General features: G+C 48.1%; 2 protein-coding genes and 2 non-coding genes across 4 annotated transcripts in view; all 4 read left to right on the forward strand.

Annotated features, from left to right (window-relative positions):
- Positions 1-23,669, forward strand: part of LOC144484436 (uncharacterized) — an 89,509-nt gene extending 65,840 nt beyond the window's left edge. Inside the window, exon 2 of the mRNA XM_078202968.1 lies at positions 23,393-23,669. The gene's annotated coding sequence lies outside the window, so the exon portion shown is untranslated. The remainder of the gene's footprint in view (positions 1-23,392) is intronic.
- The window catches only part of LOC144484438 (uncharacterized), a 156,495-nt gene that overhangs the window by 42,588 nt on the left and 85,986 nt on the right, over positions 1-27,921 (forward strand). The window contains exons 5-8 of the mRNA XM_078202970.1: positions 6,202-6,248; positions 6,560-6,635; positions 21,318-21,395; positions 22,349-22,486. Coding sequence (XP_078059096.1) covers positions 6,202-6,248; positions 6,560-6,635; positions 21,318-21,395; positions 22,349-22,486 — 339 coding nt within the window. The remainder of the gene's footprint in view (positions 1-6,201; positions 6,249-6,559; positions 6,636-21,317; positions 21,396-22,348; positions 22,487-27,921) is intronic.
- Positions 3,858-3,939, forward strand: trnal-aag (transfer RNA leucine (anticodon AAG)). The gene has a single exon. It is a non-coding gene; the product is annotated as a tRNA-Leu (tRNA).
- trnae-uuc (transfer RNA glutamic acid (anticodon UUC)) lies at positions 5,474-5,545 on the forward strand. Its single transcript has one exon. It is a non-coding gene; the product is annotated as a tRNA-Glu (tRNA).

Genomic DNA, 27,921 nt, shown 5'->3' on the forward strand with positions numbered 1-27,921 from the left:
GGGATGATTATTGTTTCCACTGACACAATCTCCCAGATCTTGGTTCCAATCTCGCGCAAAATGAGAAGAAAACTTCTAGCTGAATTAAGCACTAAATTCTTCGACTGCCAGGGAAGCAGAGATCGCTTTAACTCATGAAAGCGGTAATTGTGAAATTCATAGAGCGGCACGGTGGGACAGTGCTCAGCACCGCTGTCTTTCAGCGCCAGGGACCGGGGTTCGATTCTCAGCTTGGGTCACTATCTGTGTGTGGTCTGCACATTCTCCCCGTGTCTGCGAGTGTTTCATCCCACAGTAGGAAAGATGTGCTGGTTAGGTGCATTGACCCGAAGAGGCGACGAGGAGAATTTCACAGTAACTTCATTCATGCAAGCCTTCCTTGTGACTACTAAATAAACTTTAAAAGAAAACGGGATGGGAAAAGGTTCAGTTTGAGCGGCGACACTGCTGGAACTTAACCCAGTAAAAACAGAGCCCAACGTGGGACTCAAATGCACGACCCTGAGCTAGACGGACACATATCAGAACTGGCACTCCATATACTCAAATGCATGGAGACAAATATGGCTTTTCCATCTAGTATCTCAGCTTATTCCAATTAGAAAGTTGGCGATTAATCAACCGACAGAATCTTTGAGGTTAGAATGCATTCCTCTCAATGATCGACAACTTCATTCGCATCTTGCACTTTTGAGGTGCATCTCCTTCCAAACATTGCAAACTCCTCTTACATCTTTCGCCTTAATATTTTTGATCTAACTACTCAAACCAGGTGGGGAAACAGCGTCTCAGTATGCCCGGAGTCAAACTATCGCCCCATTTTCAGACTTTTCCATCTGACCACCTCTCATCCTAAAACCATCCAACTGAGTCTCTCCTCCCCGCACAACCGCCTCATCACAGGATCAAATCCAGTGAACGTTGGTTAAACATAGACAGCGGGAATAGAGGGAGTAAAGAGCAAAAGAGGGAACAGTGATCGATGCATAGACAGAGAGACTGAAAAGTGAAAGAGTCAGAGACAGGTCTCCAGCGACAAAAAGGGACAGATAGGGAAAGAGAGTGAAGCAATCACCCGCAACTCAATATACAGAAAACAACTCTCGGAACCCACAGCATGAGGTCCTCTGAATGGGTGAATAAGTATTAAATGAATGTCTACAAGCATTGTCACCTTTTGAAAATGTCTGGATCCTCAGTGAGTCTGTTGTGCGAACAGAATTTGATTTGATTTATTGTCACATGTATTAACATACAGTGAAAAGTATTGTTTCTTGCGCGCTATGCAGACAAAACATACAATTCATGCAGCAGGAAACGAGAGAGTGCAGAACGTAGTGTTACAGTCATAGCTAGGGTGTAGATAAAGATCACCTTAATGCAAGGTAAGTCCATTCAAAAGTCTGACATCAGCAGGGAAGAAGCTGTTCTTGAGTCGGTTCGTACGTGACCTCAGACTTTTTGTATCCTTTCCGGATGGAAGAAGGTGGAAGAGAGAATATCCGGGGTGCGTGGGGTCCTTAATTACGCTGGCTGCTTTCCCGAGACAGCGGGAAGTGTAGACAGACAATGGGAAGCCTTTCAGTGCGTTTTCAGGTTCTCAAATCATGTCCCATGTGAACCAATTCCGCCATGTCACGGGAAATAAACTAACAAAATCCACGACATGTCCATTACAAAGGAAGGGCTTGTCCGGAATTTAAACCAGGGACCTCTCGCAAGCCTGCGGATTTTAACACCCAAAGCGAGAATCATACCCATCGACCAACAGGCCAGCGTTAAAAAAGCATGTCAACTAAATATATTTTCATTGCCATCTAACAGCGGATCAGAAATTTGCAACGAAACGTGATAATGTTGGAAAAACTCAGGAAGTCAGACAGCGTCTGTGCATAGGGAAACAAAAGATAAACTTTCACCTCCATGACCTTTCGTTAACATTGGGAATGTTTAGAAATGTAGGAATTTTAAAAGAAGTGAAATCCAGCAGGGAGGAAACATAACAACATCTGATATGGTGGAAGCCAGGGGAAAATAAATGAGGGAAACAGAGAATGACAGAATGATTACAGCACAGAATGAGACGATTACAAATTTACTTGCAGGACTCACATGCGTTGTGGGTGAAGGGGAACCAGAGGGCGTACTGTACATATATTTCAACAAAACCGTCGTGATGAGGTTAGTGGGCTTGAAAATTGAACGCTATACATAGAAACATAGGAACATAGGAATTGGGAGCAGGTGTCGGCAAATTCAGCCCTGTGATCCTGCTCTGCCATTCAATCAGATCATGGTTGACCTCTCCTTGATCTGAAATCCACCTCCCCACCTGTTCTCCATATCCCTTTAATGTGTTTTCTTCATCAGAAATATTTCTATCCCTTCTTGAAATCATTCAACGATTCAGATTCCAACGCGCTATGGGGCAGCGAGTTCCACCAATTCACCACCCTTTCCGAGAAGTAGTTTCTCCTCACCTCAGTTTTAAATCCACGGGCTCTCAAACTATACACGTGAGTTCTTGTACTTGATTTCCCCATAAGAAGAAACTTTTGATCTACCTTTTCTTTATCAATCCATTTAGAATTTTATATACATCTATCAGATCCCCTCCTCATCCTTCTAAACTTTAGCATTTTGTGGGACCATTTCACCTCACTATCAATTCCATGACCCAGCGAACTCAATCCGTGTTGTCATTGGCTGAAGGAGGCAATTATGTTCCATCCAAACAGGACATTTTGAAGGAGAAACGTGTCACAAGTGAAAAAGATCTGAGAGGAAAATAATGAGCAAAGGGACATGTGTGAAGTCAGTTTGAAAAACACAGTTCACCGGTTTCCGTGGTAGTCCAGTGGCTTGTGTTCAACACTCTCCTTGTGATGTCTGGTTTCAATTCCCGCTTTGGAAAAGAGGACTATTTGCTCTCAGTAAACCATTAATAATGACCTGATTTACTCTCTGATCGAAAGCAGATCTACTAGAATCAGCCGAGTGAGGTTTGCAAGTTTATATCAGAGCTGGAAATTTCACATGTGCAACAGTTCAAGAACAAACACAGAAAGAGAAGGACAGCGATAGGGTGCATAGTACGAACGATTGAGCCGTTGTTGCAAGGTCAAATCTGTCTGGTAATTAGTCAGATTTTACCGTTTACATTGGCACTGAATAATGAAACTTTTTCCCGCACTCTGCATTGAAAAGCATTTGGAAATGTTTCTGTCCGGTTTCGAACCGTTAAAAGCGAAAGCGATAATTGCACTGGAGTGTTTGTTATATGTTGTGATTGGCTGAACACATCACTGGCGTTGAAACAGAAGGTGCCATTTTGCAGGAGAAAGCTGTTTGTGGCGAAAGTGGCGTGAAAATTAAAGTAACAAAAGCAGCGTGGATAAATTAAATTCTAAAACACACTGTAAGCTGCTGGTCTGGTGATTAGAGTTTGACTCTTTCGCTGCTGTTCAGATTACTCGTCTGGAATTGAAGATGTATTGCTCTCATCCAAACTGTGAAAACAAATGTGAGTTATTGCCTTGACGAAGATACAAAACATAATTTCGCCTCGTGTCCTTCAGTGCAGACCCTGAGCAAATTCAACAGGAGGTTCCCTTGTCATTTCTGGCAGGAAATTGGAAATAGATGAGCTTAAGGACAGTTTAAATGATGCCGACCCTTCACTGCAGCTCATTGTGTTTCTGGCGTGAGATGATTTCTGTTTGTTACGCAGTTCAGACTTACCTGATTCAGTGAAGGAGCAGGCTCATGCCTCCTGATGGCCTTTCCAAGCTCCATTGCTTGTCATGAATTTCAGTAACATTATCATTAAATAATATGATCGCGATGTGTTCCAACGTGGTAGCGTGGCCGAGCGATCTAAGGCGCTGGATTAAGGCTCCAGTCTCTGCGGAGGCGTGGGTTCGAATCCCACCGCTGCCAAAGTGGATTTAAGTTTTGGTCTAACAGCTCGGATTGAGTGCAGGAGTGTGTGCTGTGTCGTTTTCGTCAGGAGCAACGAGCAGAGACCTGACCAACTTAAAACGTTGTTGGGGTAAAGCAGCGTGTGTTCAAGTGGTTCCTTTCGAGAGCACACACAGGCTGAATTTCTGACTGCCTATTTGAACAACCTGATGAAGGAGCAGTTCTCCTGAAAGCTCGCAATTCCAAATAAGCCTGTTGGACTTTAATCTGGTGTTGTGAGAATTCTTACTGTACCCACTCCAGTCCAACGCCGGCATCTTTGCATCATGATATAAATAACAGGATTACAAACAGTGAGACTGTATTCCCGGCCCAGGAATTAAGGTGATGGACTTGAACTTTCGAAGTGAAGTTCAAATCCTATCACGTACACTTCCCATCATTCCTTATTCTCACCAGATATTTTCAGAATTAACCTGGCTCTTATGATAACCACCGAACTACAGAAACACGGTGATGATCTCGGGGCAAGCAGATCCGGTTTACTGAAGAAACAACCACACTGGCTCCAGAAGCCCATCTTTTGCCCACAGCAATTGATATTACATTGTCTCTGCTGATTTTTCCTGTCAAAATGAATAATGATACTTCCTACTGCATTAAAGTTTCGTAATAACATGTTCGAGAAAAAGTATTCATGACGTGTAAAGCAAATCAACTGAACACCTGAAATTTGCGGCATTTGATCATTTTCCCCCACAAATGCTGCTGCCTCGAATTCAATGCCTCAGAACACTCACCAACCCTTTTAACAGAGGTGATCCCGATCAGATCTGGTGCTGCAGGGAACGGAATTGATGGAGTAGGATTGGCTCACATGTCCCATGGAGTCTCCTCCGGAATTTAAGGAGATTATGACGACTCCCAGGAATCAACATCAATTTCCAAACGTATCCTGATGGCCCTTAATCCCCTTAGATCCCAAAAATATCTCCCCCTGAAACTTCAATATTCTCATTAACTGAGGATCTACAGACCTCTGGTGAAGGGTCATCCAGACTCGAAACGTTGGCTCTGTTCTCTCTCCATAGATGCTGCCAGACCTGCTGAGATGTTCCAGCATTGTCTGTTTTTGTTTCAGATTCCAGCATCCGCAGTATTTTGCTTTTACCGCCACCATTTACATTCCTTTTGATTTTTTTTTCCATCACAACTTTGTCAACTCTTCCCCACGGCTCCCACCCTCACACAACATCTCCCACACTTAAAGTATCAATCTTGTCCTCTTTTCCTGTCTTCAACTTTGATGACTGACCATACAGATTTGAAATGTTGGCTCTATTCTCTCTCCAGAGATGCCGCCATGCCTGTTGAGATTTTCCAGCATTTTAAGTTTTTCTTTTAAGTTCCAGAATCTGCAGTAATTTGCTGTTGACTGAAGGAGTCATTCATGTTCGATCTAAACATGAGGTTTTTTTTTCCCCCAAACCTTTCTCGAATATTTGAAAAACGCTGCAATGTATCGGTCAGATTAAAATGTTTGCTTGCATCTTCCCTGGTGGTCTAGTGGTTAGGATTTGGCGCTTTCACCGCCGCGGCCCGGGTTCGATTCCCGGTTAGGGAATGTTGATTTTACAGCTGCCGACCAGCACATGATTTAGGAGGGGCTGAAATTACCTCCTGATCGAAAACATTCATTGTGCCAGTTTGAACTACCTGGAGAAACAAAATAAACCCACTTGCACAATCCCGTCAATTGTCCCCGGCAACTTTTCATTACATTCCCCTTGCCGCTTCCTCCTGTCAAAATGAATAATAATTCATTCTGCTCCTCTAAATTTCACTGTAGCTCACCACATTCAAAGATTATTCGTAACCTCTGCGTCTTCTGTAGCTTCTTGTGGGAAATCTGCTGAACAACATCAGAGATTTGTATCTCATTGATCATCATTACTGTCTCCATTGCTTCATTCCCGGTCACTGTCGCTACAGACATCGTCACACAGTCATTCTACCTTCTGCAGCAAATTATATTCTCTTCCTTTGCTTTCAGATACTTTCACCTCCAGAAACTGATTAGACGCTCAGTAAAATGTTTTGTTTAGTTGACAGTTTATCATCAATCCCGGGCCTTGGCGGTGAAAGCATTGACTCTGAACGACTTGACCACCCGGCCTCCACCATCACCAGCTAAATGTTGCCTTATCCATCACTCCTTGTTTCATTTAATCACCCTCCCTTGCTTTATATCACAGAACATCCGTTTTGTTCTTTTCACAGGTTGATTCATGGCGTTACCATCAGAAAATGTTGGAAATAATCGGCAGGTCAGTTAATGTTTCGTGGCAAATGCGTGATTATTTCTGAAAGCTGAATTACTCTGAAATTGAAAACATTTGGAAATGTTTCAGTAAAGGTGAAATACTGCTGATGCTGGAACCTGAAAAACACAAAAAAATACTTGAAAATCTCAGCAGGTCTGGCAGCATCTGTGAAGAGAGAACAGAGCCAGTGTGTCGAATCAGGAAATCTGATGAAGGGTCATCCAGATTTGAAACGTTTGTTTCCTCACAGAGGCTGTCAATCCTGCTGAGATTTTCCAACATTTTCTATTCCCGTTTAATAAGTTTCTGCTCAGGATTGAACCAGGAAACTTGCATGTGTACGGCGACCGTGATAAGTACCACACTACAGAAACGCTGCGATGCAATGATGTAAGGAAACTGGCTCCACAAAAACGTCAATTACCTACAGCAATTTATATTTGCATTGTGTCTGCTGGTAACTCCTGTTAAAATGTTTAATGATACATCCTACTACGTAGAATTCCGGTGCAGTCACCACCCCGGGTCTTATCTTTGAGAATAGACTCGGTCGAGGGGACATCGAATGTGAATTGCCAAAGTGGCTTGGCGATCAACGCTGAAACTGGAAATTACAATGAACATTTTGCTGTCTCTCTCTCTCTCTCTCTCTCTCCCCCCCCACTCTCTCATTTACAGCATTAGATTGAGTCAAAAGCGTCTAGACTTTCGATGTTGACAGTGGAGAAATTGTCAGAAGGGAATGAATAAACGAGAAGGAGTTATGAGAGCCGAGAGACAGGTTGAATGTTTGGTGGATGTGCTGGGAAGTGTGTGCGCGATATGAGTAGTGTGGAGGAGGTGAATAGGTTCGCGCTCTCTTGTGGCCGTGGCTGACATGATTGTGCAAGTTGAAGATTTTAAAAGTTCAGTTCCTGCCGTGAGCAGCAGGGGGCGGTAAATGTGAGGTGGATATTGAGGAGGCAAAGAATGGGGAGAGTGAGGAAAGTGGGAATTGCAGAATGGTGCGTGTGAGCGTGCAGGGCAGGTGGAGAGTTGGTTGGTCAAAAGTGTGTGTTCATGTTTTTAGTTTACTTGCGTAGTTTGCTGTGGTGATAGCATTGGATGTGAGAGTGAATGAAAGGGGCAGCAGAGGGAGTGAGTGTGGAGGCAGGCAGAGAGGCATCGGGTTTGTCTGCATTGATGGGAATGGCAAAATATTTTGTTGGCTGCGTTTGAAGAAAAGGTTGCGTCTCGCTGCATTGGTCAGGCGGCACTACTGTTTCTATTCACAGGTGCTATCCCACTACTGAAGAGCACAGGGGATTTGATCGCCTCCGTTCCCGACCTGGGCCGGTTCACCCCTCCTTAGCACACCTGGTGCTCCCAGAGTCCTCTTGGAACACCATGCGGATACTGATCTTAGTGTGGACACCCGATCGGCACAGAGAACAACAGCCCAGAACTCCCGACCTCAAGCAATCCAGCAGCCTCAGCCTCCCAGCAGCGGGATTACAGGTGCGCGCCACAACACCCGGCAAACACAAGCCTTGATTCAGCCGCCTTCAGTTCAAACAGCAGCAAGAGCTCGAATGCAGACATCACTGCAAATATAATAGGCTGCTTCACTGACTCAACTGGTAATAATTTGAGGAAGCTTCAACTTTGAATGCTCAAGTTAGTCGAATTGACAACGTAAATTCATTTGTGCGAATTATTCTTTGTATCATGGAACCTGTCTGAATATGTTGACTCAGTCCAGTCCTCAGCCCAGGTATCAGTGCCGTTGAAAATAAGGAGCCGTTTTCTCTGTTGGAATGGCACGCAGCAGCTCGGCTGTCTGCCCCTGAAATTCGCACGTTTACTGCGCGCATCACAGCAGAGTGGAACAGAGACCTTTCCTTTTCCAGATCTCTGAATGCGACGCACCTTTTTGCCAAGTGAAATCTATTAAGTGCAATGCTTGGTTACTGCGCGTTCCCTCCGGGGCAGTCACCACCCCGGGTCTTATCTTTGAGAATACACTCGGGAGAGGGGACATCGAACAATGGGGTGTCTGTGAATTGCCAAAGTGGCTTGGCGATCAACGCTGAAACTGGAAGTTACAATGAACATTTTCCTGTCTCTCTCTCTCTTTCTTTTTCTCCCACTCTCTTATTTACAGCATTCGATTGAGTCAAAAGAGTCTCGACTTTCGATGTTGACAGTGGAGAAATTGTCAGAAGGGAATGAATAAACGAGAAGGAGTTATGAGAGCCGAGAGACAGGTTGAATGTTTGGTGGTTGTGCTGGGAAGTATGTGCGCGATATGAGTAGTGTGGAGGAGGTGAATAGGTTCGCGCTCTCTTGTGGCCGTGGCTGACATGATTGTGCAAGTTGAAGATTTTAAAAGTGCAGTTCCTGCCGGGAGCAGCAGGGGGCGGTAGAAGTGAGGTGGATATTGAGGAGGCAAAGAATGGGGAGAGTGAGGAAAGTGGGGATTGGAGAATGGTGCGTGTGAGCGTGCAGGGCAGGTGGAGAGTTGGTTGGTCAAAAGTGTGTGTACTTGTTTTCGTTTACTTGCGTAGAGTGATGTGGTGATAGCATTGGATGTGAGAGTGAATGAAAGGGGCAGCAGAGGGAGTGAGTGTGGAGGCAGGAGAGAGGCATCCGGTTTGTCTGTATTGAGGGGAACGGCAAAATATTTTGTTTGCTGCGATTGAAGGTGTGGAGAAAAGGATGCGTCTCGCTGTATTGGTCAGGCTGCACTGCTGTTTCTATTCACAGGTGCTATCCCACGACTGAAGAGCACAGGGGATTTGACCTGCTCCGTTCCCGACCTGGGCCGGTTCACCCCGCCTTAGCACACCTGGTGCTCCCAGAGTCCTCTCGGAACACCATGTGGATACTGATCTTAGTGTGGACACCCGATCGGCACAGAGAACAACAGCCCAGAACTCCCAACCTCAAGCAATCCAGCAGCCTCAGCCTCCCAGCAGCGGGATTACAGGTGCGCGCCACAGCACCCGGCAAACGGAATCCTTGATTCAGCCGCCTTCAGTTCAAACAGCAGCAAGAGCTCGAATGCAGACATCACTGCAAATATAATAGGCTGCTTCACTGACTCAACTGACCATAATTTGAGGAAGCTTCAACTTTGTGTGCTCAAGTTAGTCTAATTGACATCTTAAAATTCATTTGTGCGAATTTTTGTTTGTATTCATGGAACCTGTGTGAATATGTTCACTCAGTCCCGCCCTCAGCCCAGGTATCAGTGCCGTTGAAAATAAGGAGCCGTTTTCCCTGTTGGAATGGCACGCAGCAGCTCGGCTGTCTGCCCCTGAAATTCGCACGTTTACTGCGCGCATCACAGCAGAGTGGAACAGAGACCTTTCCTTTTCCAGATCTCTGAATGTGACGCAGTGTTTTGCCAAGTGGAAGCTATGATACCAGAAGACCATGAGACATAGAACATAGATAAACTACAGCACAAACAAGCCCTTCGGCCCACAAGTTGCGCCGGTCATGTCCCTACCTACCTCGGCCTATATATAGGCTTACCTATAACCCTCAATCCTATTAAGTCCCATGTACTCATCCAGGAGTCTCTTAAAAGACCCTATCGAGTTTGCCTCCACCACCATTGACGGCAGCCGATTCCACTCACCCACCACCCTCCGAGTGAAAAACTTACCTCTAACATCTCCCCTGTACCTACACTCCAGCACCTTAAACCTGTGTCCTCTCGTAGCAGCCATTTCAGCCCTGGGAAAAAGCCTCTGAGAATCCACCCGATCCATACCTCTCAACATCTTGTACACCTCTATCACGTCACCTCTCATCCTTCGTCTCTCCAAGGAGAAAAGATCGAGCTCCCTCAACCTATCCTGATAAGGCATGCCACCCAATCCAGGCAGCATCCTTGTAAATCTTCTCTGCACTCTTTCAATAATTTTTACATCCTTCCTGTAATGAGGCGACCAGAACGGAGCACAATACTCTACGTGGCGTCTGACGAGGGTCTTATAAAGCTGCATCATTATCTCCCGACTCCTAAACTCAATCCCTCGATTGATGAAGGCCAGCACACCATACGCCTTCTTAACCACCTCCTCTACCTGTGAGGCCGATTTAAGAGTCCTATGCACCTGGACCCCAAGGTCCTTCTGATCCTTCTAATCCTCTGCACTGCTTACCCTTGATATTATACTCCTTCATCCCATTTGACCTGCCAAAATGTACCACTACACATTTATCCGGGTTCCAAAATGTACCACTACACATTTATCCGGGTTGTACCACTACACATTTATCCGGGTTATCTGTGTTGTTTAAGTTTTTATGTAAACTTTTATCGTGCCTGTATAATATTTCACTCCTTTGTTTAGGTTCCTTCACAATTGAATTTCATAATGGACACCTCACTGTGAAGAGGTCAGTCAGAATTATCAGCAAGGATTAATCAGCACTTTCTCATTGGAGATGTTAATCAGTGGAACCCCTCACACACAGATTTGCAGAAAAGATTAATTAATTTAGGACTGAAGTAAAGTTCGTAATTTTATTGTTAAGAACATAAGAACATAAGAAATAGGAGCAGGAGTAGGCCATCTAGCCCCTCGAGCCTGCCCCGCCATTCAATAAGATCATGGCTGATCTGACGTGGATCAGTACCACTTACCCGCCTGATCCCCATAACCCTTAATTCCCTTACCGATCAGGAATCTATCCATCCGCGCTTTAAACATATTCAGCGAGGTAGCCTCCACCACCTCAGTGGGCAGAGAATTCCAGAGATTCACCACCCTCTGGGAGAAGAAGTTCCTCCTCAACTCTGTCTTAAACCGACCCCCCTTTATTTTGAGGCTGTGTCCTCTAGTTTTAACTTCCTTACTAAGTGGAAAGAATCTCTCCGCCTCCACCCTATCCAGCCCCCGCATTATCTTATAAGTCTCCATAAGATCCCCCCTCATCCTTCTAAACTCCAACGAGTACAAACCCAATCTCCTCAGCCTCTCCTCATAATCCAAACCCCTCATCTCCGGTATCAACCTGGTGAACCTTCTCTGCACTCCCTCCAATGCCAATATATCCTTCCTCATATAAGGGGACCAATACTGCACAGTATTCCAGCTGCGGCCTCACCAATGCCCTGTACAGGTGCATCAAGACATCCCTGCTTTTATATTCTATCCCCCTCGCGATATAGGCCAACATCCCATTTGCCTTCTTGATCACCTGTTGTACCTGCAGACTGGGCTTTCGCGTCTCATGCACAAGGACCCCCAGGTCCCTTTGCACGGTAGCATGTTTTAATTTGTTTCCATTGAGATAGTAATCCCATTTGTTATTATTTCCTCCAAAGTGTATAACCTCGCATTTCTCAACGTTATACTCCATTTGCCATATCCTCGCCCACTCACTCAGCCTGTCCAAATCTCTCTGCAGATCTTCTCCGTCCTCCACACGATTCACTTTTCCACTTATCTTTGTGTCGTCTGCAAACTTCGTTACCCTACACTCCGTCCCCTCCTCCAGATCATCTATATAAATGGTAAACAGTTGCGGCCCGAGTACCGATCCCTGCGGCACGCCACTAGTTACCTTCCTCCAACCGGAAAAACACCCATTTATTCCGACTCTTTGCTTCCTGTCGGATAGCCAGTCCCCAATCCACTTTAACACACTACCCCCAACTCCGTGTGCCCTAATCTTCTTCAGCAGCCTTTTATGGGGCACCTTATCAAACGCCTTTTGGAAATCCAAAAACACCGCATCCACCGGTTCTCCTCCATCAACCGCCCTCGTCACATCTTCATAAAAATCCAACATGTTCGTCAAGCACGACTTTCCCCTCATGAATCCATGCTGCGTCTGATTGATCGAACCATTTCTATCCAGATGCCCTGCTATCTCCTCTTTAATAATGGATTCCAGCATTTTCCCTACTACAGACGTTAAGCTGACCGGCCTATAGTTACCCGCCTTTTGTCTCCTTCCTTTTTTAAACAGCGGCGTAACATTAGCCGTTTTCCAATCAACCGGCACTACCCCAGAATGCAACGAGTTTTGATAAATAATCACTAACGCATCCACTATTACCTCTGACATTTCTTTCAATACCCTGGGATGCATTCCATCCGGACCCGGGGACTTGTCCACCTTCAGTCCCATTAGTCTACCCAGCACTGCCTCTCTGGTAACATTAATCGTATTAAGTATTTCTCCTGCTGCCAACCCTCTATCGTTAATATTTGGCAAACTATTTGTGTCCTCCACCGTGAAGACCGACACAAAAAACTTATTTGAAGACTCAGCCATATCCTCATTTCCCACTATTAACTCCCCCCTCTCGTCCTCCAAGGGTCCAACATTCACTCTAGCCACTCTATTCCTTTTTATATATTTATAAAAACTTTTACTATCATTTTTTATATTAATTGCTAGCCTAGCTTCATAGTCTATCCTTCCTTTCTTTATCGCTTTCTTAGTCTCTCTTTGTTGTTTCTTAAATTTTTCCCAATCACTTGTTTCTCCACTATTTTTGGCCACTCTGTACGCAGCTGTTTTTATTTTAATACTCTCCTTTATTTCCTTCGTTATCATATTAACTTTATGAACAGGTTCTTGTTGAGGATTCTTGAATTAAGGAGAAAGATCACAGAAGGTGCTTTTAAAAAGGAACATTGCAGCTCTGAAAATCAGTGACATCTCCAGAATATTAAACTCCAACCACGGTGGCACAGTGGTTAGCACTGCTACCTCTTATTACCAGCGACCCGGGTTCCATTCCGCGCTTGGGTCATTGTGTGGAGTTTGCATGTTCTCCCTGTGCTTTGTAGATTTCTTCCAGGTGCCCCTGTTCCCTCCCACAGTCTGAAAGATGTGCTAGTTAGGTGCATTAACCCGAACAGGCACCGGAGTTTGGTGATTAGGGGCATTTCTCAGTAAGTTCATTGCAGTGTTAATGAAGCCTTGCTTGTGACTAATAATTTTTTTAAAAAAAACTTTAAAGTTATAGGGATGATAACATCAGCAGAAACAAACCAGATATTGTCAGACTATCAATCCAGGCTGTGATTAAAAGCAGAATCCAATCCTTGCAGTCTATTATGAATTTGCTGGTGTCTCAGCTTGTGAATGCTTTTCCACACAAGGAGCAGGGTGAAAGGCCTCTCCCCAGAGGAGTGCGTCGGTGAGTCAGAAGGTTGGATGACTGCTTGAAACTCTTTCCACAGGTACTGCAGCTGAATGGATTCTCCTGAGTGTGAGTGCGGTGGTGGGACTGGAGGGTGAATAACCGACCGAATCCCTTCCCACACACCGAGCAGGTGAATGGTCTCTCCCCGGTGTGAAGTTAGTTGCTGATGTCTCACCAGATCAAATGACTGGGAGAATTTCTTCCCACAAATGGAGCAGCTGAATGGTCTCTCCCCGGTGTGAGTGCGTTGGTGAGCAGTCAGGGTGGATGACTGTCCAAAACTCTTTCCACAGGAGGTGCAGCTGAATGGTTTCTCCTCAATGTGAATTTGCTTGTGTGTCCAAAGGCCAGATGACCGAGTGAATCTCTCACTGCACACAGAGCAGGTGAATGGCTTCTTCCCAGTGTGAATCCGCTGGTGTGTAGCGAGGCTGGATGTGCTGTTGAACCTCTTCCCACAGTGAGTGCAACTGAAGGGCCTCTCCTCAGTGTGAATTCTCTGGTGTAACATCAGGTAGGTTGTCTTGGTAAATCCCTTCCCACACACACAACAGAGGAATGGTTTCTCCCCAGTGTGAATGTGTCGATGGATTTCCAGCTGGAATGAAGATTTGAATCCTTTACCACAGGCCCCACATTTCCAAAGTTTCTCCATGGTGCCAGTGTCCTTGTGTCTCTCTAGGTTAGAGGATCAGTTGAAGTCTCGTCCACACATAGAACAGGAGATGCAGCTGAATGGCCTCTCCCCAGTGTGAACTCGCTGATGACTCACTAGACTGGATGACTGAGTGAATCCCTGTCCACAGACTGAACAGGTGAAAGGCTTCTCCCCAGTGTGAAGTCGAGGCTGTGTGAAGACCTGAACCTCTTTCCACAGGACGTGCAGCTGAACGGCTTCTCCTCAGAATGAATTCGCTGGTGTGTCACCAGGTTGGAGGACTTTGTGAATCCCTTCCCACACATGGAGCAGGTGAATGGCCCCTCCCCAGTGTGAATTCACTGATGTTGACTGAGATCGGATGAAGACCTGAAACTTTTTCCACTGTGAGTGCAGCTGAACAACTACTCCTCAGTGTGAATGCGCTGGTGTAACATGAGGCCGGTTGGCTGAGTAAATCCCTTTCCACACACGGAACAGGTGAATGGCCGCTCGCCAGTGTGAATGCGTCGGTGATTGTCCAACAGGGATGGGTAATTGAATCCTTTCCCACAATCCTCACACTTCCAAGGTTTCTCCATGGTGCCGGTGTCCTTGTGTCTCTCCAGGTTGGATGATTAGTTGAAGCCTTGTCCACACACAGAACACGTGTATGGTTTCTCCTCGCTGTGAATGCTGCAATGTTTTATTAGGCTGTGCAACTGATTGAAGCTCTTTCTGCAGTCCGTTCACTGGAACACTCTCGGGGGTGTGTGTGTGTGTCGGTGCTTTTCCAGTCACACTGAAGTTTAAAATCTTTCCCTCAGACAGAACAAACGAACAATTCTCCTTTAATCCTCAAAGGTGATGATATTCAGATCCTGGTGAACCAGCTGACTGTCAGATGAAATTTGGCATGAATTTTGGTTTCCCATCTGTAATCCTCTTAATATTCTGTAAAAGGAGTTTCCAAAGTCATCACTGAAAGTCCATTTTGAACAGACAATTCCAGTTTCTCCAGAACATTTTTTCCTCTCTCGTTCCCCCAAATCTGTAAATCCCGTCCCACACACTCTCCCTCCTCCCCGGGCTGAAATCCAAAGTAAGAGTTTTAACAACACCAGGAAATTTCCACTCCATCTGACGAAGGAGCAGCGCTCCGAAAGCTAATGGCATTTGCTACCAAATAAACCTGTTGGACTTTAACCTGGTGTTGTTAAAACACTTACTGTGTTTACCCCAGTCCAACGCCAGCATCTCCACATCCTGAAATCCAAACCCATCTCCCCATTTCTTTCCTCCACTCCCAGTTTTCTCCCTCCCTCTCTTCTGTCTGGGTTCAGTTCTCCAGCTCCTGTCTGCAGACTGACAATAAAACCAATGGGTCTGATTGGGGGTGTTGGGACCTCCAGCGGGTGTTTGTGAATCCTCCCCCTCACCTCACAATGCCCCGGGGTGATTGACAGCAGGCCCGGGCCAATAAAACAGGAGGACAGAGCGGGAGCGGTTGGTCCTCCAACCAATCGGAGGGGGAGTGGGGCCGGGGTGGCGGCGGGAGGCCCGAGGCTCTCATTGCGCATGCTCCGGGCCGCACAGGATCCCGTTAGAGGGAATCTGGGCCTGTTCCGGGGAAAAGCCCGAGCTGATTTCCCCGGTTCACAATCCGCTCCTGAGCTTTGTATTCGGGGCTTGGGGCCTGACAGCCACCCACCGGCTCCATCCCTCCCTCATTCCCCACCCACCGGCTCCATCCCTCCCCCCCCCTCATTCCCCACCCACCGGCTCCATCCCTCCCCCCCCCTCATTCCCCACCCCCCGGCTCCATCCCCCCCCATTCCACACCCGCTGGCTCCATCCCCCCTACCCCCCAACCCCCATTCCCCACCCGCCGGCTCCATCCCCCCTCATTCCCCACCCGCCGGCTCCATTCCACCCCCCCCCCCTCAGTCCCCACCCGCCGGCTCCATCCCCCCCTCATTCCCCTCCCTCCGGCTCCATCCCTCCCGCATTCCCCACCCGCCGGCTCCATCCCTCCCATTCCCCACCCGCCGGCTCCATCCCCCCCTATCATTCCCCACCCTCCGGCTCCATCCCCTCCCTCATTCCCCACCCGCCGGCTCCATCCCCCCCCATTCCCCACCCGCCGGCTCCATCCCTCCCATTCCCCACCCGCCGGCTCCATCCCCCCCCATTCCCCACCCGCCGGCTCCATCCCCCCCCATTCCCCACCCGCCGGCTCCATCCCCCCCATTCCCCACCCTCCGGCTCCATCCCTCCCTCATTCCCCACCCGCCGGCTCCATCCCTCCCATTCCCCACCCTCCGGCTCCATCCCTCCCTCATTCCCCACCCGCCGGCTCCATCCCTCCCATTCCCCACCCACCAGCTCCATCCCTCCCATTCCCCACCTGCTGGCTCCATCCCCCCCTCATTCCCCACCCGCCGGCTCCATCCCCCCCTCATTCCCCACCCGCCGGCTCCATCCCTCCCTCATTCCCCACCCGCCAGCTCCATCCCTCCCTCATTCCCCACCCGCTGGCTCCATCCCTCCCTCATTCCCCTCCCTCCCGCTCCATCCCCCCCCCCCCCCCCCGCCGGCTCCATCCCCCCCTCATTCCCCTCCCCCCGGCTCCATCCCTCCCTCATTCCCCTCCCTCCGGCTCCATCCCCCCCTCATTCCTCACCCACCGGCTGCATCCCTCCCTCATTCCCCACCCGCCGGCTCCATCCCCCCCATTCCCCACCCGCCGGCTCCATCCCACCTGCCGGCTCCATCCCCCCCTCATTCCCCACCCACCGGCTCCATGCCCCCCTCATTCCCCACCCGCCGGCTCCATCCCCCCCCATTCCCCACCCGCCGGCTCCATCCCCCCCTCATTCCCCACCCGCCGGCTCCATCCCCCCCCTTCCCCACCCGCCGGCTCCATCCCCCCCATTCCCCACCCGCCGGCTCCATCCCCCCCTCATTCCCCACCCGCCGGCTCCATCCCCCCCATTCCCCACCCGCCGGCTCCATCCCCCCCATTCCCCACCCGCCGGCTCCATCCCCCCCTCATTCCCCACCCGCCGGCTCCATGCCCCCCTCATTCCCCTCCCTCCGGCTCCATCCCCCCCTCATTCCCCACCCACCGGCTGCATCCCTCCCTCATTCCCCACCCGCCGGCTCCATCCCCCTCATTCCCCACCCGCCGGCTCCATCCCCCCCATTCCCCACCCGCCGGCTCCATCCCCCCCCATTCCCCACCCGCCGGCTCCATCCCCCCCTCATTCCCCACCCGCCGGCTCCATCCCTCCCTCATTCCCCCACCGCCAGCTCCATCCCACCCTCATTCCCCACCCGCCGGATCCATCCAAAGAACAAAGAACAATACAGCACAGGAACAGGCCCTGTGGCCCTCCAAGCCCATGCCGCTCCCTAGTCCAAACTAGACCATTCTTTTGTATCCCTCCATTCCCACCCACCGGCTCCGTCCCTCCCTCATTCCCCACCCGCCGGTTTGTGACGCGATCAGAATTTCCAGCGCCTCAATCCTGAGCTCCCAGCGGCACTGCGCATGCTCCACACCACAATGCCGGGGCAGTGATTGACGGTAGCTCTGGACCAATAGGATGAGGGGGCGGGGCTGGAGGACCAAGCGGGAGCGGCTGGTCCTCCGAACAGTGGTTAGCACTGCTGCCTCACGGCGCCAGGGACCCGGGTTCAATTCCGGCCTCGAGTGTGGAGTTTGCATGTTCTCCCCGTGTTTGCGTGTGTTTCCTCTGGTTTCCTCCCACAGCTCAAACATGTACGGATTTCGTGGATTGGCCATGATGAATATGTGGGGTTGTGGAGATAAGGCAGACGAAACGGCCTAGGTGAATGCTGTTTCGGCGAGTTGGTGCAGACCAGATGGGCTGAAGGTCCTCTTTCTGCACTGCTGGGATTCTATGGTTCAATCGGAGTGAATGAGAGAAATATCTGAGCCCAGATTTGCGGAGACTCTGCATCATTTTGAAAGCTGCTTTCTTTCAAACTCCTCCAGAAAAATGGACCTTTTTGTTTGTGGCTTTAAGCAGATGATGGGAAAGGAAGGGATCTGGGGAGTAGCAGACACTTTATGTTGTTTTGGGAGAGTGGGACCTGTGTAGATGTCATGTTTCACACAACACACAGTCAGCTTGTGGTTTCATCCTGAAGACAAATCTCCTAATTGTATAATTGAAATCAGTCAATGGAATTTTCAGGAAATTGTCTGCTTGGAGAGGAAGATTTATGTTACAGTAAATGAAAAGCAGAACAGACTGACACCTAAACACAGAGATCCACAAACACTCTCTCCCTCTGTCTCACACAGAAGCATCCTTTCCTCACATACAGATACAGGCACATGCACGCAGCTATATTCCTCAATACTCACACACGCTCACGTATACACCAACTCCCACACATAAACACACAGGGGATACTTCATGTCCTTTTGGGCAGACAACACCTGCCAACCTGACTAATTTTGGAGTTAAAGTGTTCATGTAAGGGCCAAAAATTGCAAGGGATTCAAGGAAAAAATGATGCTCCAAAGATGATGTTGTTTTGACCATTCAATTCCACCTCTTTTTTTGAACCTTAAATCTATACTGAACCACGCTTGGTACAGAGACAACAGCAAAACATTAACATTGAGTGATCATTGCCACCTGTGCAGTGTATAGACTGAGGTGATCAATCATATATTTGCTGTCAGGCATGGAAATGTTTGTCTGAAAAATGTAATGCCAGTGTGGTGGAAATCTGAGAAGTGATACATATCTCGATATATTTGGATACATGTTTGGATTTTGATCTCTGGAAATTGGGGAGTATTTGTGCAGAATTGTCCCTCATGAAATTAAATGAGTGTGGTAGAGTCCATGATGAGTTGGACATGCATAAGAGCAGAAGAAATGGACTTGAAGTCAAATGATCATTTCTCACAACTACAAGATTTATTGCAGTGATTAGTCAAGGCTCCTCCAATTGCACCTTCCAATCTTGTGAACTCTGAACCTAAAAGATCATGGACAGTAGGTATGTGTGAACTCCACCGCCTTCACGTTCCCCTTCAAATTGCACACCATCCTGACTTGGAATTATATTGCTATTATATTGCATTGCATCATTGTCACTGCATTGAAATCATGGATCACCTCCCAAAGAGAAGTGCGGCATGTACTGACACCATATGGACTGCAGCTGATCAAGAAGTTGGCTCACCACCATTTTGGAGTGTGGCTTTTGCCAGCCACACCCACATATCATGAAGTAAAAATCCATGTGTGCTAATCTTAACACCTTGTGAAGTAAACCTCAAAATTTCAAAATACCCCACTCATTGAGGGAAATATGCAAAGCTAATGTGTAGAAAGTAGCTGCATCTTGCTTGTTTCTGTACAGGATTTAGATTTCACTATTTCCACAGCCTTCAGTAAAATCAATGGCATAAAATCAATTTCCGAAATAATTGAGATTCTAAGGGCAGCACAGTGGTTAGCACTACTGCCTCACAGCGCCAGTGACCCAGCTTTGATTCCTGGCTTGGGGCACTGTCTTTGCAGAATATGCCTGTTCTGCCAGTGTCTGTGTGTGTTTTCCTTCTTGGTGCTCTGGTTTCCTGCCACAGTCCAAAGACGTGCTGGTTGGGTGCATTGGCCATGCTAAATTCTCCCTCAGCGTACCTGAACAGATGCTGGAGTGTGGCGATGAGGGGATTTTCACAGGAACTTCATTGCAGTGTTAATGTAAGCCCAGTTGTGACACTAATAAATAAAATAAATTGTGTTATGAGCCCCATTTGGAGATAGTATGCAATATATAATTTAATTCTGGGATAATTGCAGTCACTAACTTTCCTCTTGTAATTTTGGCAGATCATAGATGCTAAATCCTGTCACACTAATGGCCTAGTTATTGAAGGAAATTCTGAGACAGGCTACAAGGAGACAGAGCATAATGTTGTTGTGACACTGTGATCCAATATTCTCCTAGCATTGATCATAGCTGCTCCAATGTGTTAGAACATTGCACTTTATCTAACAGTCACCGTTCACATTGTACATCTTCATAATTAATTGCACTATTCCTGATATTCATGTGCTACTGAGATACCAGTGAATTCACAGGTGACTGTAGGAGAGGGTTTCTGCTCTTATTTCTACCTTCAGGTGACTTTTGATGTCTGAACAATTCCAATTTCCTTCTCTGAATTGAGATAATGGTCTGTGCAATCAGGTCTCTATATGATATGTATCCTAGTTTTATTATTGGCCCTTCAGCCCCAGCTTGCACGCGATAACAACAAAGAAATCACGACAAACCATTTGTTCTATTCAATGGCGGGGTATTTACCCAGCGTCCCAAGCGACGAGGAATGCCTCCTATCCGGGCAATCACGACCGCGCAGGCGCAGTAGTGACCGTGTTCTGAGCATGCGCAGAGGGAGTGCTGGGGAGTCGAAGTTGTTGTTTCTTGTCTCCGCGGCGGGTAAGGAAGCGGCGTGTCTGAGGGAGCGATGGGCGCAAAGGGAGGGCGGTAAGGTTTCATGAACACTTCGTGAATTCAAACCCCAAACACGAAGATCCTGGGCCAGTCCCGGGTTTGTCCAGAGCCATTCTGCTTCTGCAGAGACAAGCATGGATAAACGGCCGCCATCTTTAATGGGGCGATGCGCAGTAATGCGCATGCGCGGTGCTCCCTGTCAGCAGGAGGAGAGAAGGTTGTGATTTTCATTGAATCCCAACAGCGCAGAAAGAGGCCATTCGGCCCATCGAGTCTGCACCGACCACAATCCCACCCAGGCCCCATCCCCTTAACCCCATGCATTTACCCTAGCTAGTCCCCCTGACATAAAGGGGCAATTTAACATGGCCAATCCACCTAACCTGTGGGAGGAAACAGGAGCACCCGGAGGAAACCCATACAGACAGGAGGAGAATGTACAAACTCCACACTGACAGTGACCCAAGCCGGGAATCGAATCCATGTCCCTGCTGCTGTGAGGCAGCAGTGCCTGCCACCGTCCCACCCCCTCATTTCGAGGTTAGTGCTTTGTGCAGATCCAGACTGAGTGGCAGGTTCCTTTCCCTGAAGGGCATTAATGTAGTGGTTGGGATTTTACACAAATCCAGCTGCTTTCATGGTCACATTTTCCTTTGTGCTGTCCCCATAAATTACCAGATTTATTCAGCTCAATTTCACAACCTGCCTTTGTGTTTTTGTGGGTTATCTCTCACTCCCTTGTTTCTGTTTTAAATCAATTTCACAGGTTTTAGGAGGACTTGCAGTCAGGAAATTCAAACCATACATCACATCCGGATCTGGCAGTCGCACAACTTATCACAACGTGAATATCATTGGATTTTGAACATGGAAGAAAAAAGCACCATTCACAGTGGAGAGAAACCGTACGTGTGTTCTGTGTGTGGACGAGGCTTCAACCAATCATCTGACCTGTTGAGACACAAGCGCAGTCACACCCGGAAGAAACCGTGGAAATGTGAGGATTGTGGGAAGGGATTCAGATCCCCATCTCACCTTGAAAAGCATTGCCGCTGTCACACTGGGGAGAAGCCATTCACCTGCTCTGACTGTGGGAAGGGATTCATTCAGTTAACCAACCTGCAAAGACACCAGCGAGTTCACAGTGGGGAGAGGCCAATGACCTCCTCTGAGTGTGCAATGAAACGCCAACAAGTTCACACCGGGGAGAAGCCATTCATCTGCTCCGAGTGTGGGAAGAGATTCTCAAGGTCCTCTAACCTGCTGATGCACCAGCGAGTTCACACTGAAGAGAAACCTTTTAAATGCTCTGACTGTGGGAAGTGCTATAAAAGTTCTGGGGAACTTTTGTCCCATCAACGTGTTCACACCGATGCGAGACCATTCAGGTGCTCTCACTGCGGGAGTGGGTTCAAGACATCCTCTGCCCTAACTAAACACCAACGCACTCACACTGATGAGAGACCTTTCAGATGCTCTCAGTGTGGCATTGCATTCAGGCAAATGAGTAACCTGTCTGAACACCAGCGCACTCACACTGGGGAGAGGCCATTCACTTGCTCTCAGTGTGGGAAGGGATTCGCTCATTCATCTACCCTGCAGAGACACCAGCGAGTTCACACTCACGAGAAACCTTACATCTGCTCCAAATGTGGAAGACGATTCACTCAGTTATCGACCCTGCTGAAACACCAGCAAGTTCACACTACTGAGAGACCATTTAAATGTCCAGACTGTGGGAAGAGCTATAAAAGTTCTGGGGAACTGATGCGCCATCAACGTGTTCACACTGATGAGAGACCGTTCAGGTGTTCTCACTGTGAGACTGGGTTCAAGACATCATCTGCCCTCACTTCACACCAGCGCACCCACACTGAGGAGAGACCGTTTAAATGCCCAGACTGTGGGAAATGCTATAAAAGTTCAGGGGAACTGGTACGTCATCAACGTGTTCACACTGGGGAGAGACCTTTTAAATGCCCAGACTGTAGGAAACGTTTTAAAAGTTCCAGTAATCTGGTGTCCCATCAACGCATTCACACTCGGGAGAGACCGTTCAGGTGCTCTGACTGTGGGACTAGGTTCAGAGAATTATCTCATCTCACTGTGCACCGGCGCACTCACACTGGGGAGAGGCCATTCACCTGCTCTGTGTGTGGGAAGGGATTTGCTTCTTCATCCAATCTGCTGACACACCAGCGAGTTCATAAATGACGACAGTGATTGGATTTTGCCATTATTTACATCCAGAAATGAAGCATGTTGATTGGGCTCTGTTTCTGCTGATGTTCATAAACTCCATCTCAGCTGAGTTAATATTCCAGATAAATGTTAAATCAATCAGATTTGTGTTGAATCCTTTTAATATCTCGAACATAGGTCAATTCCTACTGAAGGTCTCTCCCTCACCCTTGTCTCCTCCATCCTCACCTCCAGCAACAAGCGAGGAGCTCATGGAGCTTCTTTGTCATTAAGCTTGAGACAATCTGATCAGCTGTTTCTGCTGCTTCCCTCCCTTCTACAAGGCCACCGGGCCAAACTGTCTTTACCGTGGTCAATCCACCCGACCTGCTCATCTTTGGACTGTGGGAAACCGGAGCACCCGAAGGAAACCCACGCAGACATGGGAGAATGGACAAATTCGACAAAGACAGTCCCCTGAGGTCGGAATTGAACCCTGGTCGCTGGTGCTGTGAGGCAGCAGTGCTAACCACTGTGCCACCGTGCTGCCTACCTCATCTACTGACACCTCAATGAGTTCATGTGTCTTCAGGAGCTGCATTCTGCAGTTATTGCTGCTGTTAATCACATTCAAGACAAAATGTGTGGGATATTCCTGAGGTGTGTAAGAAATGTATCCCAACCACTCTCTTCCATGGTTCAGAACTCCTCAACACGGGCGGCACTGTGGCACAGTGGTTGGAATGCTGCCTCACAGCGCCAGGGACCTGGGTTCAATTTCCAGCTTGGGTCACTGTCTGTGTGGAGTTTGCACATTATCCCCGTGTCTACGTGGGTTTCCTCCGGGTGCTCCGGTTTCCTCCCACAGTCCAAAGATGTGAGGGTTAGGTGAATTGGCCATGCTAAATTGCCCCTTAGTGTCGGGGCACTAGCTAAGATAAATTCATGGCGTTATGGGGATAGGGCCTGGGTGGGATTGTGGTCAGTGCAGATTCGATGGACCGAATGGCCTCCTTCTGCATTGTAGTATTCTAAGACATGGAACAAAGATTCCTTTACAACTGTGTTTAGAGTTGGGAAGAACAGCGGTGAATGCTGGCAGTGTGCTGTTAAATCAAAGATTGGTTTAAATCTGGGATCTGTTCCTGAAAAAGCAGGTTTAAATTTGCAGACTGAAAATGACTGGTCAACATTTTGTGAAGATTATTTTTAATTCATTGCTTGTGGCCTATCCCTAACTGCCCTTGAACTGAGCAGCTTGCTTGCTGGACCATTCCAGAGTCAACCACATCGTGTGGACCTGGAGTCACATGAAAGACTTACAGATGCTGCCAGACCTGCTGAGATTTTCCAGCATCCTCTGGTCTTATCCTGGAGTCGTATAAATTCCTTCCCTAAAGGGCATCAGTGATCATCGGTGAACCAAATGGGTTTGAACAGCAATGGGTTCATGGTCATCGCTAGACCTTTAATTACAGACTTTTATTGACTTCAGATTTCACCATTTGCTGTGGTGTGATTGGAAGCTGGCTCCCCAGAGCATTACCCTCGGACTCTGGGCTCCCAGCCCAGTGACAATACCACCACACCATCAGATTGAGAGCATTTGTGTGACAGTCCTGAGTCTACAACTTTCAGACCGGTGTTAATATGTTTAAAATAAACCGTTTTAAAATAAATCAATTCAAGTCTACATTACATACTAGTTGAAGGAATTCACAGGAGCCTGGGACAATTATACAACAGACATGAGGAGCTGCAGTGTGTTTGCAGGAATGCCCTGTTTTATTGATGTGTGTGTGTTCTGACACCAGGATAACTAAAAATACACAAACCTAGAACATTCCCTGACTCCATTCCCAACAGTTTCTCTGGGATTACTCCTTCTGTTCAGTGAGTTCAGGGGAATGCTCACAGAGGGAATGGAGCAGGGAGCGAGGATCCCTGGGATGATGTTCAGTGAGTTCAGGGGGATGGAGTCAGAGGGAATGGAGCAAGGAGTGAGGATCCCTGGGGGGATGGAGTCAGGGGGATGGAGCAGGGAGAGAGGGTCCCTGGGATGATGTTCAGGGGGATGGAGCAGGGAGGGAGGATCCCTGGGGTGATGCTCAGTGAGTTCAGGGGGATGGAGTCAGAGGGAATGGAGCAGTGAGAGAGGGTCCCTGGGGTGATGCTCAGTGAGTTCAGGGGGATGGAGTCAGAGGGAATGGAGCAGGGAGAGAGGATCCCTGGGGTGATGCTCAGTGAGTTCAGGGGGATGGAGTCAGAGGGAATGGAGCAGGGAGGGAGGATCCCTGGGGTGATGTTCAGTGAGTTCAGGGGGATGGAGTCAGAGGGAATGGAGCAGGGAGGGAGGATCCCTGGGGTGATATTCAGTGAGTTCAGGGGGATGGAGTCAGAGGGAATGGAGCAGGGAGGGAGGATCCCTGGGGTGATGTTCAGTGAGTTCAGGGGGATGGAGTCAGGGGGATGGAGCAGGGGGGAAGGGTCCCTGGGGTGATGCTCAGTGAGTTCAGGGGGATGGAGTCAGAGGGAATGGAGCAGGGAGACAGGAGCCCTGGGGTGATGCTCTGAGTTCAGGGGGATGGAGTCAGAGGGAATGGAGCAGGGAGGGAGGAGCCCTGGGGTGATGTTCAGTGAGTTCAGGGGGATGGAGTCAGAGGGAATGGAGCCTATTGGGAACAATGAGTAATTGTAAAAGGAGTCAGAGTGTGAATTGGTACAAAGAGTAAAGCTTGAAGCAGAGAGTCAGTGTGTGTTCACCAGAAAGTGGAGCGTGTGCATGTCTAACAGACAGCGGGGAGAGATGAATGAGGATGAAGACCTTGCCAGCTTTGACAAAGGGTCATCTGGACTCGAAACGTCAGCTCTTTTCTCCCCTCACAGATGCTGCCAGACCTGCTGAGATTTTCCAGCATTTTCTCTTTTGGTTTCAGATTCCAGCATCTGCAATAATTTGCTTTTATGTATGAAGACAGCTGGGAGAGGTGTTAAAAGTGTCCATGAAGTGATCAGAATATGTGAATGGCAGAACAGTGGTACAGATGTTTAAGGCAGTTGTCCTGAATGTGGGTGGGTGGGGGGAGGGGGAGTGGTTAGGGGGTGGACAAGGCAGAAACAGTTGCCCTGAACGGGGGGTGGGGGTGGACAAGGCAGAAAGCAAGAATGGAGAACTGGAAACATGGAAGTGAGAAAGAAGGATGATAAAATGGATGAATAAGACAAAAAGAAGAATCAGAATTAAATGAAATAAATGGAAATGGAGTGTAGGTGGAGGGGAGAGTTCACGCTGTGAATGTTGAATTCAATGTTCAGTCCGGAAGGCTGTAAAGTGTCCAATTGGAAGATGAGGTGCTGTTCCACCAGTTTGCATTGGGGTTCACTAGAACATTGCAAGGACCGACATGTGGACAGGAGAGTAGGGTGGTGTATTGAACTGACAGGAAGGTCTGGGTTTTGCTTGTGGATGATGTTCAGCAAAACAGACAACCAGTCTGCATTTGGTCTCTCCAGTGTGGAGTCGACCACATTGGGAGCAACGAATGCAATAGACCAGATTGAAGGAGATGTCTGAAACGCTGCTTCACCTGAAATGGTGTTTGGGACCTGGGACAGTGAGCAGGGAGGAGGTAAAAGGGTAGGTGTTGCACCTTCAACCATTGCATGGGAAGGCTCCATGGACAGGGGGTGAGATGGTGGGTGTGATGGAGGAATGGACCAGGGTGTCCCAGAGAGAACGGTCCTTGTGAGTTCTTGCTGAGGAGGGTGGAGGTGGCGGGGGGGGGGGGGGGGGAGAAGGGGTGAGGGGAAGGTGTGATGAGTAGTGGCATCATGCTGGAGTTGGCAGAAATGGCAGAGGATGATCCTTTGAATGCGGAGGCTGGTGGGGTGAAAAGTGAGGACATGGGGAAGCCTATTCTGGTTCTGGGAGGGAGAGGAGGGGGGTGACAGCAGTGGCTGGGGAATGGGTCGGTCATGGTCAAGTGTACTGTCAACCACAGTAGGTGAAAAACCACAATTGGCGAAAGAAAGACATGGGCAACACTATTTTGGAAAATGGCATTATCAGGACAGATGTGGCGGAGGTGAAGGAACTGAGAGAATGAGATGGAGTCCTTTCAGGATATGGGGTGTGAAGAACTGTAGTCAAGGTAGTTGTAGGTGTCGGTGTGCTTGTAATAGATACCAGTGATATTATCACCAGAAATTGACACAGTAAAGAGTCTCAGAACACCAGGTTAAAGTCCAACAGGTTTATTTGGTATCACGAGCTTTCGTGGCACTGCTCCTTCATCAGGTGAGTCACTCAGACCTTAACCTGGTGTTGTGAGACTTCTTACTGTACCTACGCCAGTCCAACGCCGGCATCTCCACATCATGACTACCAGAAATGGAGTCAGAAATGTCAAGGAGGGGGAAGAGAAGTCTCAGAGATGGACCATGTGAAGGTCCATCTCTGACAATTCACGAGCATGAACTCTCCCCTCCACCTTCACCCATTTCACCAATTTCCATTTATTTTAAAAGCAAAATATTGTTGATGCTGTAATCTGAAACAAAAACAGAAAATGCTGGAAAATCTCAGCAGATCTGACAGAATCTGTGGGGAGAGAATAGAGCCAATGTTTCAAGTCGAGATGACCCTTCGTCAGAGCTCTGTCACATCTGAAGTGACATGGGCTCTTAGTCTCGCCATGAAAACCAGCAGCAACAGAGCAAAATTGAACATTGCAGACAGGTCGATTGTAGGCCTGGCGCTGTTGGCAGTTTTTGTAATGTTGTGATTATCCCATTTGCCGAACACACGAAGGTTCAAAACTGGGCAGAAACATGAATGAAACTTTACCATTTAGGGTGAGGGAAATCTGCATGATTTCAGTTATTTGCTGAACATTATCCAAATCTCGATGTTACAGACATATTGGCCAGTATTTTACAGCATCGCTCTGGTGAGGCTCATAAAATCCCACCCGAGGCCAATGGTAAAATTCCAGCTATTATCTTTGCTCTGACCTCGGTACAAATGCTTTCAGGAAAATCATGAATGCGATATTTTAAAACGCAACAAGGAAATAAATGTTTGCATTTTGACACCGTGCACATATTAGCAATTTGTTCAGTCCACAACAGAATTTGTAGGTGTAGACTAACATAGTTAATTACCACCTGAAACATGTCTAATAGTATTG

The sequence above is a fragment of the Mustelus asterias genome, unplaced genomic scaffold, assembly GCF_964213995.1.
Source record: "Mustelus asterias unplaced genomic scaffold, sMusAst1.hap1.1 HAP1_SCAFFOLD_107, whole genome shotgun sequence".
Taxonomy (NCBI): Eukaryota; Metazoa; Chordata; class Chondrichthyes; order Carcharhiniformes; family Triakidae; genus Mustelus; species Mustelus asterias.